Source organism: Ascidia mentula, chromosome 9 (genome assembly GCF_947561715.1).
Source record: "Ascidia mentula chromosome 9, kaAscMent1.1, whole genome shotgun sequence".
NCBI lineage: Eukaryota > Metazoa > Chordata > Ascidiacea > Phlebobranchia > Ascidiidae > Ascidia > Ascidia mentula.
The window spans coordinates 6,586,147-6,602,770 of NC_138574.1; the positions used below are offsets into that span (position 1 = coordinate 6,586,147).

The 16,624-nt window shown below is 42.7% G+C and overlaps 1 protein-coding gene and 2 pseudogenes across 1 annotated transcript; all 3 read right to left on the reverse strand.

Annotated features, from left to right (window-relative positions):
• Positions 1-3,038: 3,038 nt before the first annotated feature.
• On the reverse strand, positions 3,039-4,068 carry LOC145914461 (uncharacterized; annotated as a pseudogene).
• Positions 4,069-4,526: 458 nt separating this feature from the next.
• LOC145914462 (uncharacterized) lies at positions 4,527-5,705 on the reverse strand. Its single transcript, XM_083002292.1, has one exon. It carries the CDS (start codon positions 5,703-5,705, stop codon positions 4,527-4,529), a length of 1,179 nt encoding a protein of 392 aa, XP_082858418.1.
• Positions 5,706-6,573: 868 nt separating this feature from the next.
• Positions 6,574-8,646, reverse strand: LOC145914463 (uncharacterized; annotated as a pseudogene).
• Positions 8,647-16,624: the final 7,978 nt, after the last annotated feature.

A 16,624-nucleotide genomic window follows, 5' to 3' on the forward strand; every position in this document is an offset into this window, starting at 1 on the left:
ATAGAATAGGCTTAGAACATGTAGATCACATTACAATAGCGTTTTTGGAACACCTATAAAGTATATCGCAACGAAATTGGTTTGACTACGGTCACGCTGTGTGAATCCCAGCATTCGCGTATTTATGGCGATGCATACAAGTGCCAATTAAATAATGTTCCGGGCCATAGGATTTTTAAAAAATTGGTGTAGAATAGGCTTAGAACATGTAGATCACATTACAATAGCGTTTTTTGAACACCTATACCACTGACATCTATGAACACTAGGTGGCGCAACTCCGCTCAAAGTTGAAGCAATTTGATTGGCGCAGCCGCCATCTTGGAAGGTCCAACTTTCTGGTTTGCTAGCATTGGTGTACGGTCAGTTTGAAATAGTAAATGACATTGTGGTTGTTTATTATGAAAATAATAGGTGTGAAAAATAAACAAGAGTTCGCTGTTCATGCGTCAAGTGTTCGTTGCATATAAAATGTTTGCAAATGTGAATTTACATCCGCAAAGCTGTGGACTGCAGTGCTATGCCGTAACCGTCTGGAACAAGTTTTTGTTTATATGTAAGGGAATAGCTAATAGTAATTGAAATTACATTAGTTTACGGGAATGTAAACTTTGGGGACCGTTTTAGATTGATCCGATTCCTGTTGAATAACCGGAATTCTGCCCAAGTGTAGAGGACAGAAGTTAAATCAAACAAGATAAAGTACTTGTAGGCCATGACAGAAATACAACAACTTTGAGAAATTTTTTTTTAAAACCTAAAACTCTACCGGTACTGGTACCAAAAGACAATTTATGATTTTTAAGTAAATCGCCTTATATTTGAGTTTTACTTTGTTCTATTGCAAAAGAATACCAACAAGAATGGCTGTTTTCTTCAGAGAAGATGATGTGTTTTACAATGCACATGTTCTTACTCTGTCTACAGTAAATGCATATATATTTATAAGTTCTTAGTTTGAAGAAAAAACAATCCTTATGAAACTATGACTTCCATAACCACAGCATTGTATGTAAAGAATATATATTGTCATGTATCTGCAAGGTAGCATGCTAAACACCAAGTTACTACTTACTGTATCTATATATATGTTGTTTTACATATTCTCAAAATCTTCCATTATTCTCTCGTCTTGAAAGTTGTGATATAAATTTGTAGTTCTGAAGATTGCATAGCACAGGAACAGGATGTATACATTTGATGTTAACATCGGTTCGATCCAATCTTAAAATCCCCCAAATTAGTGTGAAATATTGTTGCTTTAAAATGTTTTGTGCAATTCTTGCTCTTAGCAGGCTACACCAATATATTGCCAAAGTGTATGTTTGGGTAGCCCACTTAAGTAAAACATAAAACCCAACCTTTATAAATACATCAAGTTAGTTTTTTTTAAAACAAAACTGTATATAATACCTGTTGTTTTTATAGGACTTGTTTCTGTTTGGTTTGCATTAAAACATGGTTGTCTAAGAACAAGGCCATGAACTTTGTGTAGTCGTGGGGGGACTGTAGCAACACGCATGTTTCCCTACTCAATTCTTTACACATTTGCAACACATACGGACCGAAGACTGCAGACGGTGTTAAGCTTTCCTGCCGGAGCTCCCACAGGCTTTCTGGCATCCTGCTGGACAACACATTTTTTCTAACACTTTGTTATAAAACGCTCATTTTCGTAATCCTTCGACAGGCTAGACTTGTCTACTCTCTTAGTCGCTCGACCTCTCTTGGCCCTGTTGTTATTCTCGCTGCAATTCAGGCACGTGTTAAACGCGCTTGAAACAAATTAAACTTAAGCCACCTGGTAATTGCAATCGCGCCTTTCAATATAATGAACAAGTCTGCCACGGAGTCGAATTTAGTATATACAGCAAGAACACGCAAGCAGACATAGCTTCAGCACAGCAGCAACCAGAAGAATTCTATTTGTACACTGCAGGACTGACCCTTTTCCTGCCAATTCCCAAAAAAATTTAGAATATTGCAATAACGATATTGTGTGGTGTAGTCAATTATTTGCTAAATTTCTTTGGGAAAAAACAACAATTAGCCTATGGGAACAATATATTCTTTTCTTCTAGCCATCTTTGCCCGTTAGATGCTCCCCGGTTCGTGGAGCGGAACGTCACACGAGGGAAAGGTTAAAACGCGCCTTCTGAACTTCCTCGAATATATTCGCAGTTTTTTATTCGGACAAAGAAGACGGTTTCTATAATGCATCACATCAACAAATGTACTTCAATGTACAAATTCAATATAGGCTCACCAACTGTTTTCGGAACCGGCATGCAAACGAATAAATTGCTGGTTCAGTGTCACGCCTAAACAAAGAAGCAACGTATAGTCACAAATTCCCGCTACGACATTACACACAATGCTTACCAATTGTTGTGACAACAAACCACAAACACCACTTGATTAAATGGCACGAACACTCTAAGAATAAACAAAGCAGTGTAAACTACTCGTTAACTGTTACGTCACAAACTGCAACAATTATAGCAGTGAAAAAAAAGGTACATAAATAGAAATCAGGCAATTGCTGGCAAATAAGATGTAACATACCCCCCACAATGTACGAATCCAAAAGGAGTACATTCAACACAAAACAAACCAGCATCGGCAGCAATTACAAACATATGTACAACACAACTAACCGCGGTACAACAAACACAACTTCGTGATTGGGCGTCCTAAGTCACCAGTGTGAGTCTTGACGACCACCTGACGCACCACTCCCTTCTTATCAGGAAGTACTTCGGTCACACGTCCCAAAAGCCATTTGCTTCGTGGCTGGTTGTCATCCGCCACAAGCACAACATCACCGATGCGGAAATTACCATGTTCATTGGCCCACTTCGTTCTGGGCATTAGCGTAGGCAGGTGCTCTCGTGACCATCGCCGCCAAAAAATTGGTCGGCCAAGTATTGCACCTGGCGCCAGCGATTACGGTGGTAACAGTCCTTTCCTGTAAATAGCACAGGGGGCATATTCGGCGCTGCACGTTGCAGCAGTAAATGATTTGGTGTAAGTGGCTCCTAATCCTTCGGATCGAACGTTACTGGAACCAAGGGACGGGAGTTCAGGATTGCTTGGACCTCCACCATCAGAGTTCTCAGCTTCTCATCAGATAAAGTTTGCTCCGAAAGCAGTACATTGAAAACCTTGCACACAGAGCGTATCATCCGCTCCCATACCCCACCCATGTGGCTGGCAGCAGGATTGAAGCTCCACGCAATCTCAGGTTGTTGCAGATATTCGTGAATCTGCTTTTGGTTCCACTTATGCAGTTCTTCACGCAGTATGCGCTCAGCTCCAACAAAGTTCGTACCGTTGTCACTGAAGATCTGGTCTGGCCGTCCACGACGACCGATGAAACGTCGTAGAGCTCCGATGAACGAGTCCGTCGACAATGAATCAGCTATCCCAATATGTGCAGCGCTTGTGGAAAGACAAGTAAAGATGCATCCGTACCACTTCGCCTCACTTCGTCCTTGCTTGACAAGAAAGGGCCCAAAGTAATAAACACCGACCACTGAGGAAGGTGGCTTGTTCGCCTGCAGCCTTGCAGCAGAAAGATCCGTCATGATCTGTTTTCCCAGGGAACCGTTTCTTCGTCGGCAGGAAACACACTTGCCAAGTACACGTCGAACTGCCACTCCACCTTTAATAATTCAGTAGCGTTGTCGTAAGGACGACCACGTGTGTCCCATTCCGACGTGACCAACCTCATCATGCTGCTGCATGATCACCAGGTCTGTAACCCGATGGGTGTATGGTAGAATGATCGGATGCTTTACATCAAAGTCGAGAACTGCACGCTCAAGTCTTCCACCAACCCTCATAACTCCGTCAACAATTATTGGATTAAGTTTTCCTAGAGCCCTCTTTTTCTTTGGTAGACGAAGAGCTTCACTCTTTGCCTTTGACACTGCAGCAATGACGTCTGGGAAACTGCACCCCTGCACGGTACTTTACGATCCCGAGCTCAGCAGCTTTGAGTTCTACGACAGTCAATTGACCAGTCGGGACCCTGTACTTCGACGGAAACCTATTGGCTAGCAACATCGACTTGTATCGGAGCATCCATTTGACAGCCCTTTTTAGCCGATTCCAGGACGAGTACTTGGCGATAAGTCGATCAGTGGGAGACTCGTTGGCGACGAGACAAACAGTTTGAGCTTCCTTCTTTGCTTGAAGAAACTCAATCGGCACGTTGGACAGGTCGTGGGAAGAGGGCCATGTATCGTCTCTTTCCCAAAGAAACTGGGGTCCACTGAGCCATCGGCTAGATCTTAGAAATTTGTTCACACCAAGTCCACGTGACGATTCGTCAGCAGGGTTTACCTTTGTGCTTACATGCCTCCACTGATTTGGATGAGATGCCTCTTCAATTTTGGCTAAGCAGTTTGCTACGAACACCGGAAAGCGCTTGTTGCAGTTGGAAACAACAGCGGCCGTCAACTCCAGGTGGGGAATCGAACACTAGTCTTCAGTGGGGCAACACGTGCTTTACCCATTAGAAACTAGCAGTAAATGCGTCCTCGCTCATCTACCAGCCTCAGGTATTTCATCGCACCATAAGCTGTAGATGACGCGTCTGCGAAATGGTGCAATTCCGTTTTTCGCACCTTACCGAAACTGCTTGGCTTCACGCATCTAGGTAGAACGACATCCTTTGACCGCGGTGGTTGCTGCAACCATTTCCTCCACGTTTCGGAATCCTCATCGGAAAGCACGTCGTCCCAACCAAGTTGTTTCCTGCAGAGGTCTCTTAGCATCGTCTTTGCCACCACGACCACGGGCGCTGCAAAACCAAGAGGATCATACAACGAACTCACCACTGACAGGTTGGCTCTTCTGGTAAAGGACTTTGGCTGCTTTACGTCAACGCAGAATCCGAACTCGTCTAAGCAAATGTTCCACCCAACTCCGACAACCCTCTCGCACGACGATCCATCGAGACTCAGCTCTTTCACCGATTTTGCTCGTTCCTCTTCTTCAATGGACGCGAGAACTCGCTCGCTGTTGCTGACCCACTTGGTCAAATAAAATCCCTTCCTATTAGGAGGTGTGCAAATACTCTGGACAAGATTTATAGCGTCTGCCTTAGTTGATACAGACTTTAGACAGTCGTAGACGTAGAAATTCTTCTTTATGGTCTCTTCGACCTCACTAGGAAACCCGTTTCGCAAATCTTCAGCAGCCTGCTTCAGGCAAAAGCTCGCACACGAGGGGAAGGAAGCTGCCCCGAACAGGTGGACCAGCATCCGGTGTGCCGTGGGCTTCTTCGACATATCGCCTCCGGGCCACCACAGGAATCGAAGTGCATCGCAATCATTCGGTTGTGCACGAATCTGATGGAACATGGCCTCCACGTCGGCCACCTGTCCCATCCGGAATCTTGAAAGAACACCTACCAACGAGTTGGTCAGGTCCGGGCCCTGAAGTAGAGCTTCATTTAGCGACTGCCCGCGATACTTGGCGGCGCAGTCGAAAACCACCCGCACCTTTCCTGGCTTGTGCAGATTTGTGACAGGATGATGTGGCAGATACCACACAACGTCTTTGGTCTGTTTCTCATTAGGAATCTCCTCTACATAGCCTTTAGCTATGTAACCCTGGACCGTCTTGGTGCAAGCGTCCTGCAGAAAGTCATCACGCATCAGGGGCCGTTCCAAAGATCTCAGACGGTTTAGAGCCATGTCCCTGTTGTTGCGCAGCGGCTGCGTATTCGGACGCCACGGCAACTGCAACTCACAATGTCCTGGAATTTCACACCGTTCTTCATTTTATCTAAAACATACCGGTCTTCACGGGACATAGGCATCTTTGTGAAGTTGGTATCCTGAAAGTCGGTCTTCCACATTCGCTCCAGCTTATCCTGTAGCGAATCAGGGTAAAGTTTACTGCAAACCAATCGTTTGATTTCTTGCAGACAGGTCCTGCTAAGGCCCATCCAAGTGGAACCCTTAATGCAATAGGCTGCTTCGGTTTTCCCTTCCGTACTTCTTGCACGATAAAGGCTTCTGGCACATCCAAACCAATGGAAAACCAAAGCAAGGTTTCACTGCAGTCAACACGCGGGAATGACAGATCCTTGATATGAGGCAGTCCGTTCAATTCTATCTTTGTCGGCGGAAATGGGCAAACAATCAACGGCAAACACTTCCGGGAGTTCCACAGTTGCAGCACCATCAAGCGAAGCAACGGTCAAGCCGACCCTCTTGCTCTCGCGCCTGCGACTGTCTCCGTTGACCGTTTTCAGCGTCACGTTGCTCGGTTCACCTTTCAGCCCAAGCCTTTCAGTTAACTTCCTGTCACACAAAGTGACACCAGAACCAGTATCCAGAAGAGCGTACGTGTTTACGCACCTTCCGTTGGCACTGATCTTTAAGGCAACCATCATCAGATTGACATTCTGGCGACCAGAAGAAGCATGACAGTCCTTTTCACTTGCCGACACAACCGAACAGACAGTCCGTTCCGGTGCGGTTCCCATGACAGGGGAGGATTCGTCTTCTTTCTTCTTCGGTGGATGCAACAATGTATGATGAGCTTCTTTGCAGTCCTTCACTGTGCACGCCCTCGGCTGTTGCACTTTGTAGCAAAATGTCCAAATCGAAAACACATAGTCTGCGGCGTCAAGTAACGCGCAAACGATCACGGTACGACCGGGATTTAAATTCCTCGCACTTTACAAGGCCGTGCCTTCCCGAACAGCACGGACACAAAGGGACTGCTGGAACTTGGGAAGGTCCAGCGCGAGCCTTGGGCTTAGACTCTTCTTCCTTTACAGAGGCCTTTACGTGACTACCTTTACCTTTTGCTTTCTTGGCTTCGTTGCGATGCTCGTCCAGCATACGACTAAACAACGAATTCGCAATCTGATCCTCAGTTTCCACCAAGTCAATAAGATGCTCGAACAGAGGTTCACGGCCAGTTTCTTTAATTAATTTTGCAACACGTCGTTTCCAAGATTCCTGCATCTTGAACGGAAGACGATTTGCAACAGCAATTAGCGTTGGACAGTTATTCATCTCAGAATGCTCGTCAACGTCTAAAAGAGTAAGTAGACAATCGCGCAGCGACTGCGCCATTTCGCTTAAACCAGCAGCGTCATTTGGCCGTAATTCTGGGCCGTTGACGACACACCTTACGCATGCATGGGCAATTATGTGTGACTTGCACGCCATATTGATCGTACACCAACTGCCTCGCTTGCCGGTACCCGTTTTCCCTCAGTCTGTGGCAGTATTCTATCAGCTTTCGGGCTTTTCCTTCGCAATGCTGAACCAGGTACGATAGTTTGGCTCCCTCGTCATCGACCTTGTCGTCGATAGGAGAATCAAAATTGCGAACAAACCTCCAATAGTCCATTGGATTGCCATCAAAAATAATCACTTCAGGTTTGGGCCGATTTATGTGTTTCACAAGCGATGCAATTTCACTATTATGCATGTTTGTTGGCCTGGCAGGTTCATTTTTAGGGCTTACAGTCGGATTTATTGGAGTCGTGTAATCTCGCCCGTCAAACGAGGATTTCATATCAGGAACATATGGCGACGGAGACAAAATGGGGGTTACATAATCAACCACATACCGCTGGTCCGGAAGTCTTTGTGAACTGAACGACGTGAACTGAACGCGACGCTGTTCCTCAAACGGCTGCTCCAGGGTGGTGTATAGGCGTTCCTCCAGAACCATCCTTGACTGTCACGTACTCCGTGTTTCCTGACATCTCGTCCCAAACCTTCTCTTCAACCACGGCTGCCTGCAGTTTATGCTTTTCTTCTTCGGCTTGTCGACTTGTTTCGGTCATTTTTCTTTGTTCATGTTGCTTTACCAGCGCCTGTCTTTGCACAGTCTGTGGAATTGCAAGACGCGCGAGCTGAGTAGTCGCTTTGGCGCGAGCTCTACTACTTGAAGAACTATATAGCGTATACTTCGTCCGCAGGACGAGTTGTTGTCCTTCAGACTACCGTCGCCGCTTCCACATGGGCTAGCTGCATGCATAGGCGTAGAGTTTTGCACATCAACGGGGGTGCGGCGAACAAAAAATACTAACGTCAGAAGGTCGTTTGCACGCCATAATATACAAGTTAAAGCGTCGTCTATGTAAGCACGTTCATCACCAACGTAATTTCGTTTGTTGCGTAATTGTTGTTCGCGAATACGAGGCAAACGAAACGCGTGTTAAGCACTTTGAGTGTTATCAGAAGAAAATGCGCCTTTATTTTTGCTGCGGTTTAATCCGGCGAAAACCGAAAGGACACGATGCGATTGCGTTGTAAATTTAGAAAAGGTCGGGGGTGCACCCCCGTACTCTACGCCAGTGGCTGCATGCACAGGTAAAGCACTAGATGATTGTGAATTTACCTCACGAACCCAGTGTGAAACTCGGTCATCGAATTCAGCTTTATTTTTCTTGACACTTGCAAGATCTTCGGCAAGGTCGAGATGTGCCTTGTAGGCTTCAACTACATCAATGAAAAGGTGTTCAAGTGCCACCAAAATTGTTTCCAGCACCTTTATATTGCAATGGTCCTTCATTAGACACTCGGCGACGAGGTATTGTTCACTCAGTCGTCGTCGACATTCAGCCACCGCCATGGGAGTTATTGGTCGAGGGGTGGGTTCGCTCATATTGATGCTTTGAAATCAGTTGAAACTTTCATGTAACGCCCGTTAGATGCTCCCCACTTCGAGGAGCGGAACGTCACACGAGGGAAAGGTTAAAACGCGCCTTCTGAACTTCCTCGAATATATTCGCAGTTTTTTATTCGGACAAAGAAGACGGTTTCTATGATGCATCACATCAACAAATGTACTTCAATGTACAAATTCAATATAGGCTCACCAACTGTTTTCGGAACCGGCATGCAAACGAATAAATTGCTGGTTCAGTGTCACGCCTAAACAAAGAAGCAACGTATAGTCACAAATTCCCGTTACGACATTACACACAATGCTTACCAATTGTTGTGACAACAAACCACAAACACCACTTGATTAAATGGCACGAACACTCTAAGAATAAACAAAGCAGTGTAAGTATCTTGTCTTGGTTCATTTACCCAAGGTACAACGAATGGCATCTTAAGCCATTGCGTTCAAATAGCAATCATGGTTAACAATAATACAGTTTATTCCACATACGCATAAGTAACTCACCGATCATTAAGCCCTTTACGACATAGAACCGTGCTCCACGGAAGCCAAACACGAAAAGGAGTTAACCTTTCTCAGCTTTCAGTTCAACAAAACTACTCGTTAACTGTTACGTCACAAACAGCAAATAGACTGCAAGCAGTGAAAAGAAAAACATAAATAGAAATCAGGTAATAATGTATTAAAATCCCAACACAGCGATCTTTAGACAGCTCTGATGGATTTATTAAGAGAAAAATAGATTTTCGCCTAAAAACGGCATCATCAGTTTCTCCATTAACCAAAACTGCCAAAAAGGAAAAACAGAAAGGAAAGAGTCAAGAATCTAACGCAAAAAGGTTACGAAAGCTAAAAATTTAATAAAAACTATAAAAATATTCGGGTTTCAAGCATTAACTAAGAAATAACAAAAGTATGAATTAACTGCATGTGGTTAGACCTGTCTATACTGCTTTACATTCAAAAAACCACTGGCGCTGACACCGAGTGAGCACACAAACAAACAGAAGCAACTGAATGTAAAAACAGAAAAAAAATGTGGAAGGGGAATGGACGTCACGAACTGCAGACAGGTAGGCCTGTGGGCGAACAGGTGTGACCGATAAGACTCGCTGAATGATAAGACATATCTCCGGTCCTACAGCAAAATTCTTTGCGTGCAACGAACCCGGATATGCGTATCTCTTTCCTTTCTGTTTTTCCTTTTTGGCAGTTTTGGTTAATGGAGAAACTGATGATGCCGTTTTTAGGCGAAATATATTTTTCTCTCAATAAATCCATCTGAGCTGTCTAAAGATCGCTGTGTTGGGATTTTAATACATTATTATTGATACGGTATGCGATCGACAGCCTGCCAGGGGCCTTTGGTTTTTTGATCCAGTTTTTATTTAGTAATCACATTAGAAATCAGGTAATTGCTGGCAAAAAAGATGTAACAATCTTGATGAATGAATGTATCCAGTCTTGTAAAACTGCATATTCTGTGACATATTTCTTTGTTCTTCGTCAGAAGGAAATTTGTTTATAACAATCATTTACTTCCAAATAGCTTTTTAAAGTACATATGGTACAGTTTTAACCACTTAAAAATATTTTCGACTACCTTTCCTTTGCTGATTTTCATTCGTGCTTTCCTCACGATTTCTTCTATTTTCTTTTTTCGCAGCTAACTGCACAGCAATTTTAGAAATTCATATTTTTAAACAATGCTTACATACTCCTCTACAGTAGAAATTAGGTATTATCTGTAAATTCCCGTGATATTATTTTTCTTATCCTAAAATCACCCTCTCCAATGCCTTCTGCACGGCAAGTTGGACCTTCCAAGATGGCGGCCGCGTCTTTCAGTTTGCTTCAAAAATCATTTATGCGTCACAGTGAGATGCGCAATCCAGTGTTTATAGAGATCAGTGGTCCACACTCACCCTTCAGGCCGGCGGATTCTTTGTTTGTTTCATTGTCCCAAGCGTACGCCCGCACGCCGGCGTATAATGAAACAAACAAAGAATCCGCCGACGCAAAGCGTGAGTGTGGACCCGGCCTAACCAGTAAAGTGTTCGTATTCATCCGCGCATGCGTCATTAGGACGACATGTTGTGTAAAGATAAAGTTGTACTGCTGTTAAACTTTTGTTGTGTTAAGAGACAACTAATTTATCCTGTTTCAATTTGGATAAGATGAATAAGACATATATTACTGCAAGACATGTTAATGCATATTAATTTTGGAACGTTGATGGAGCCACTAACCGCAGGCTATAGTAAGGACCTGGATTACCCCACAGTTGGTATGTTTAGTTTTTACTTGCGTTTTGATCTTGTGATGTGCCTTGACTCGGCGACGTAGTTAGCGAGTCTTAAATATTTTCAACTTGGCATATCAAGATGCTGAGAAAATAATGATCGACTCCTCGAATGTGCAAAAGTTAAAAGAGGTAACTTTGGCTATCGACTTTTTGTATGACGAATGTGTCGACAAACATGCAAAACGTTTGGACTCGGTAAAAAAGAAAAGGGACAAAAGAAAAATTAACGTTGCACTTTCAAGTTTACGAAGTGGCAAACAAAAGTTTGATGTACGTGTAAATGAATGGATGGAGCAAGTAATGTGTCGGGCAACTGAACGTGACAGCAAGGCATTGTCTGCGATTTTGGTTCAAAAAGCAAAGCTAGTTCACGAGTAAGCTCAAGCTCGAGTTGCAGACGTACTGAAGCTTTTGTAAGAAAAGAGGTTGCGCTTTTGGAAAAGGAGTTTCTGCAGAAGAAGACGGAAGCCGAGAGTAAACTTCTTCAGAAAAAGATGGAAGCTGAAAGCAATCTTTTGCAGAAAAGGATGGAAGCTGAAAGCAATCTTTTGCAGAAGCCGATGGAAGCAGAAAATGAGATAAAAATTCTTGAAGCTGACCATAAATTAAAGGCTGCCACAATGGAAGCTGAAATGTGGGAACGAAAGTCAACATCAGGATCGTGCGTTGATGGATTTTCTCCAGAGAATCGGACCGTTGAGTTTTCCCCGCCCTCTACACAGACCGAACCGCCGGAAATAAAAGAGGAAAATCAAGCGTTTGAGTCCGACGATGTCAACGACAGTAACGCCAAGTTGAAGGTGGTAATGGATAGTCCAACCTCTTCATGCAGTGAACCTAAGTCGAAACCGGATGTGACAAATCATGAGCCGGAGGTGAGTGACTTGTACCGTGTTGCTGCTGCGCTAAAGGCAGGAATGGACCTTCCCAGACCGGAGTTGTTGTTTTTCAAAGGTGATCCACTAATGTATACGCATTTCATGATAAGCTTTGACGAAAATATTGGCCGTCGCGTAGACAGTGACAGCGCAAAGCTGAACTACCTGATTCAAAACTGTCGTAAGGAAGCGTATGACATGATCTCCTTTTGTATTGGTCTGGAACCTACGTATGTTTACAGAAAGGCCCGAGAGTTGCTATACGAACGGTACGGTCGCCTTCTTGTAATCGAACGTGCGTACGTGGAAAGGTTAGGTCATTGGCCTTACCTGAGATCCGATGATGCCGACGAATTGTCGGAACTTGCACGATCCTTAGAGGAGTGTTTAGTGACTTTGACTCATCTGGGATACTTTGCAGACATCAACAACTTTGAAAACATGTTGAACATGGTAAAGCGGTTGCCGTTCACAAGGCAGGGCCGATGGCGTAGACACGCAGCCGGCATTGAAAGAAGTGGAGAAGAACCTCGTTTCTGTTACGTCACCTCGTTGAGTTTGTTAAGAATGAAGCTTATATTGGGAACACGATGTTTGGTCGTATGTTGGGTCCTCGGAAGGACAAGGATGTGCAGCAGAAGCGTAACAAAAACTTCCGACGAAAAAAAGAGCATCGACCAACGCAACATCGCTTGCTCCAAGAAACGATAGAAAGTTCGAACCGAGCACCACTCAGAAATCAGGATGTCCTCTGTGCAGCAAATCGCACGACCTTGCGAATTGCGACTTGTTTAAACGAAAAATCTTTGTTGAGCGAAGAAAGTCTCTTCGTCAAGCTGGGCTTGTTTTATGAAAGGCCATATAGCAAGAACTTGTAGTTTGCCAAGTTCTTGTGCAACCAGCGGATGTCGAGGAAAACATCACAGTCTTCAACTGCGCCCGTATGCGAAGCATCTACGCAATCGTCAGTGGAGACAACGTCATCGTCAAGTGCAACTGTCAGCTGGAAATGTATGAGCACTCATGCGGAAAGCGTGTATCTTAATATTGTTCCGGTAAAGGTTACGGGCAGTAATGGTAGGGAGCTGGAAACGTACGCTTTTTTGGACCAAGGATCGACTACAACCTTGTGTGATGAAAGGCTGATCAAGCAGCTAGACATTGTGGGATTACCTCACAGTTGGTATGTTCAGTTTTTACTTGCGTTTTAATCTTGTGATGTGCCTTGACTTAAATATTTTAAAGGTTAATGATTAACGCAGATGCAATTTGTAAACTGTGGTGGGAAGCGTATTTTCGTTGTGCATTGTTTCACTACTTATATTGTGACGTAACAATCTGCTATTATGAATGTTTTGGTTGCAGGAAAACCGCTACGCTCAGCAGTGTTGCCAGTTGGGCCCTTTTTACGCCCAATTGGGCGTGTTGTCTTGGGTGTTTGCGCTTTTTTATTGCACCTTGCGATTTGGGCGTGTTTAAGAAATTAAAAATTTTTATAATTAACTCATTAATTATGTAACAAAACGCTGTTTCAGCCGTATTTAAAATACTGCAAACTGACCACACAACGAAATACGACGTCATAATCATATTGCAAAGACGACTGTGATCAAAATAATGAGTGTTATAGGTGTTGCGTCCTGCTCACGGTCTTAGTTTACGGTTTAAGTGTTCAACCATAAGCATAAAATGACCATTGGTGTACGTAACTGATATGTGTAAACTTCATTAACATTGGGCGCATTTGGGCGTGTTGTTTTTGCATAAATTGGCGCTTTTAGGCGTGTTAAAACAAAAAAATTAGGCGCTTTTGGTAAAAAAAATCTGGCAACACTGACGCTCAGAATAAACAAGACGACCATTCAGACCAGGAGTGGGTTGTCTTGAAAGTTGGGTCGGCGCGTTTTTGCCTAGTGGGACGAACGGCGCAGAACCAGGCTGCGCACAAGCGGTCGTAACAGGTAATGTGATCTACATGCTCAGAGCTTTATCTACACTAATTTTTTAAACATCGTGTGGCCCGAAACATTATTAAATTAGCACTTGTAGCGCCGCAAATGCTCGCTGGGATTCACATAGTGTAACCGCGGAAGAACCCATTTCGTTGCGATAAACTTCATAGGTGTTCAAAAATTGCAACTATATAGGTATAAATATTTTTTTGGAAATATTGGAGACCTTCTTGATTAAAATGTTTATTATTACAACTAATTTTTTGCTTTTGTCATAAATTAACACTTAATTTGTTTAAACACATTGATTGAATCTGTGTTCACTCATGCATGTAATAATCCCGGGTTTAAACAAATTTTCATTTCTCCGAAATGACGATGGTCGCACGACACTAATTTACGGAATAAGGAACGTGAGGAATCTAAGGAAAGTCACACTAATTTACAGAGCTAAGGAAAATCACAAACACTAATTTGTGGCGCTAAGGAACGGAAATAGTTCAAGGAAAATGCAAAACTCGTCTAAGGAAAGCAGATAGTGCTTTTAACTAAACAAAACACTTAAAATTCTACACTATCAACAAGCACAACATTTGTTTAATAGCACTAAACAAATAGCATGCTATCATAGTAGGGTAGAATGGGGATACCTCGGACCAGGTATGTTACGACACAATTAGGTGGTGTTAATAAGACACTTTCACAAAAGCTTTATGTCCCCATCACACGGTAACAGAAACTTTAGAATTAAATCAACATAGGAATGTGGTACATAATTTTGAAAAAATATGTGCAATTTTCAAAAAAACGTCCGCGCTATTTCCGTTCTCCCCTATATACTCTGATGCTATTTCTGACATGACGATCGGACAGACTTCAGACTGAACATAAGTTTGACTTGCAGACGAAATTAATAATATCAATCCCGATTGGAATCCAACGCTACTTTGCACAGTTACACTCTTTTTGACTTTAACTGTAAAAACCGCTTTCTTTTAATTATTGCCTTTTAAGAGCGAAACAAATGCATTTTAATGTGCCAGTCAATAGTAAAGCTCTATATACAACACTCCATTTTGAATAGAACTGTAAAAACCCATTTTCTAAATCGACTCTTTGTTATATCAACATTGACGTGCAATTGTGGTCGCATTAGGGTTGTTGGAAATGTATTAAATCAACGTATTTGTTACCTCAACATGGTCGTGCAGTTGCGGTCGCATTCGGGTTGTACCAAAACGTATCATATCAACGCCTTAGTTACGTTAATATTTACGTGCAAAAATGGACGCATTCAGGTTTTTATCTAACATACATAGTGAACGTTTTACTCGCGTTATTTATGACGTACTTTTTGTTGAAGACAACGTTTATTGCAAACGTCAGTTTTATCAACTTTTATGCGACGTTTAGTTAAAATATAACCTAGTACGTAACCAATTTTCGACTTTCTAGCGACGTTGCGACCGTCGAAACTACGTTGTGTGTTTGCTGGAATTAACACATTGATTTTCATTTCAAACTTTTCAGGTACCATTATCGCATCAGTAACAACCTGTTATGCAAGACGGTAAAAAAAATCACTAACTTTTACACACCCATCTGGAGTTTTTGATCAAAGTCTGTTGCACTTATTGGCATAAACAACAGCCTGATGAAACAATACATTGAATTTGTTGCCGACAGACTGCTTGTTGAATTGGACTGTCCAGAGGTATTGGTAAATCGAAATTAAAGACAACGCATAGATTGTCTTGAAGCTCTTTTTTAACAATTTGTGGACTTTTGGTTCAAGATACGTAAAAATGACCACATTCACCCTTTCAGATTTGAAATTTGAAAACATGTTTGATTTCATGGTGTTGAACTCGATCGAGGAAAAAAATATCTACTTCAAAAACTGTATCGGCAAATCGGAACATTTACCTGGATGCAGTGTTTTAATCTTGCTTGGGGTTAAAAACTGCCCGTATCTCTATTTTGTAAGCTTGAGTTGTTAAGGAACACGCTTATACAAATTTTGAGTTGTTTGTTTTTATTATTAGCATTACACATTATACGGTGATAAATTACCGGTACATACAATTAAAGATGTCCATGCAGGTAAAATCGATTTTCCAAAATCCAATAAATTAGCTGACATTAATACTATGTTTGTTGTGCCATAAGTTACAAATTTGAAACACAATAACTTGATGTCACTGGCACCAAGACGGTGCATAAGCGGGGGTAAGACTTTGCTAGACTTATATATCTGTTTCTAGTGATCACATCTATCTCATTCGGTGTATATAGCCTACTATTGCTTATGACATGGCACGCTATGTGTGTAATACCCTACGACGGGAAAACTTTAATTTGCTTGTAATGTAAGATTATTTTTTGGACATACCCCATGATTTCCACGCACCCTTGCCTTTTTTTAAAAAAAGCTCTATTGTTTTGCAACTTGTACGCATGCTTACTTTTTTAAGTACCTATAATGCTAAAAAAACAGTAAGGCCGGGTCCACACTCGCGCTTTGCGCCGTCGGATTCTTTGTTTGTTACAATGTCCCGAGCGTACGCCCGCACGCCGGCGAATAATGAAACAAACAAAGAATCCGCCGGCGCAAAGCGTGAGTGTGGACCCGACCTAAACTGATTTGTTGGAATTTGTTCCTTTCGACGCATTAGGTCTAAACTGTGATTAGTTTAATTCACTTTAAGAGACAAAAAATCTGCGAAATATTCATTTTGGAGACCCTTCTTCTCCAGTCGATCCTTACTGGCCCTCATTTTTAGGTCTATCAATCCACTATGAATGAGTGGTAATGTGAT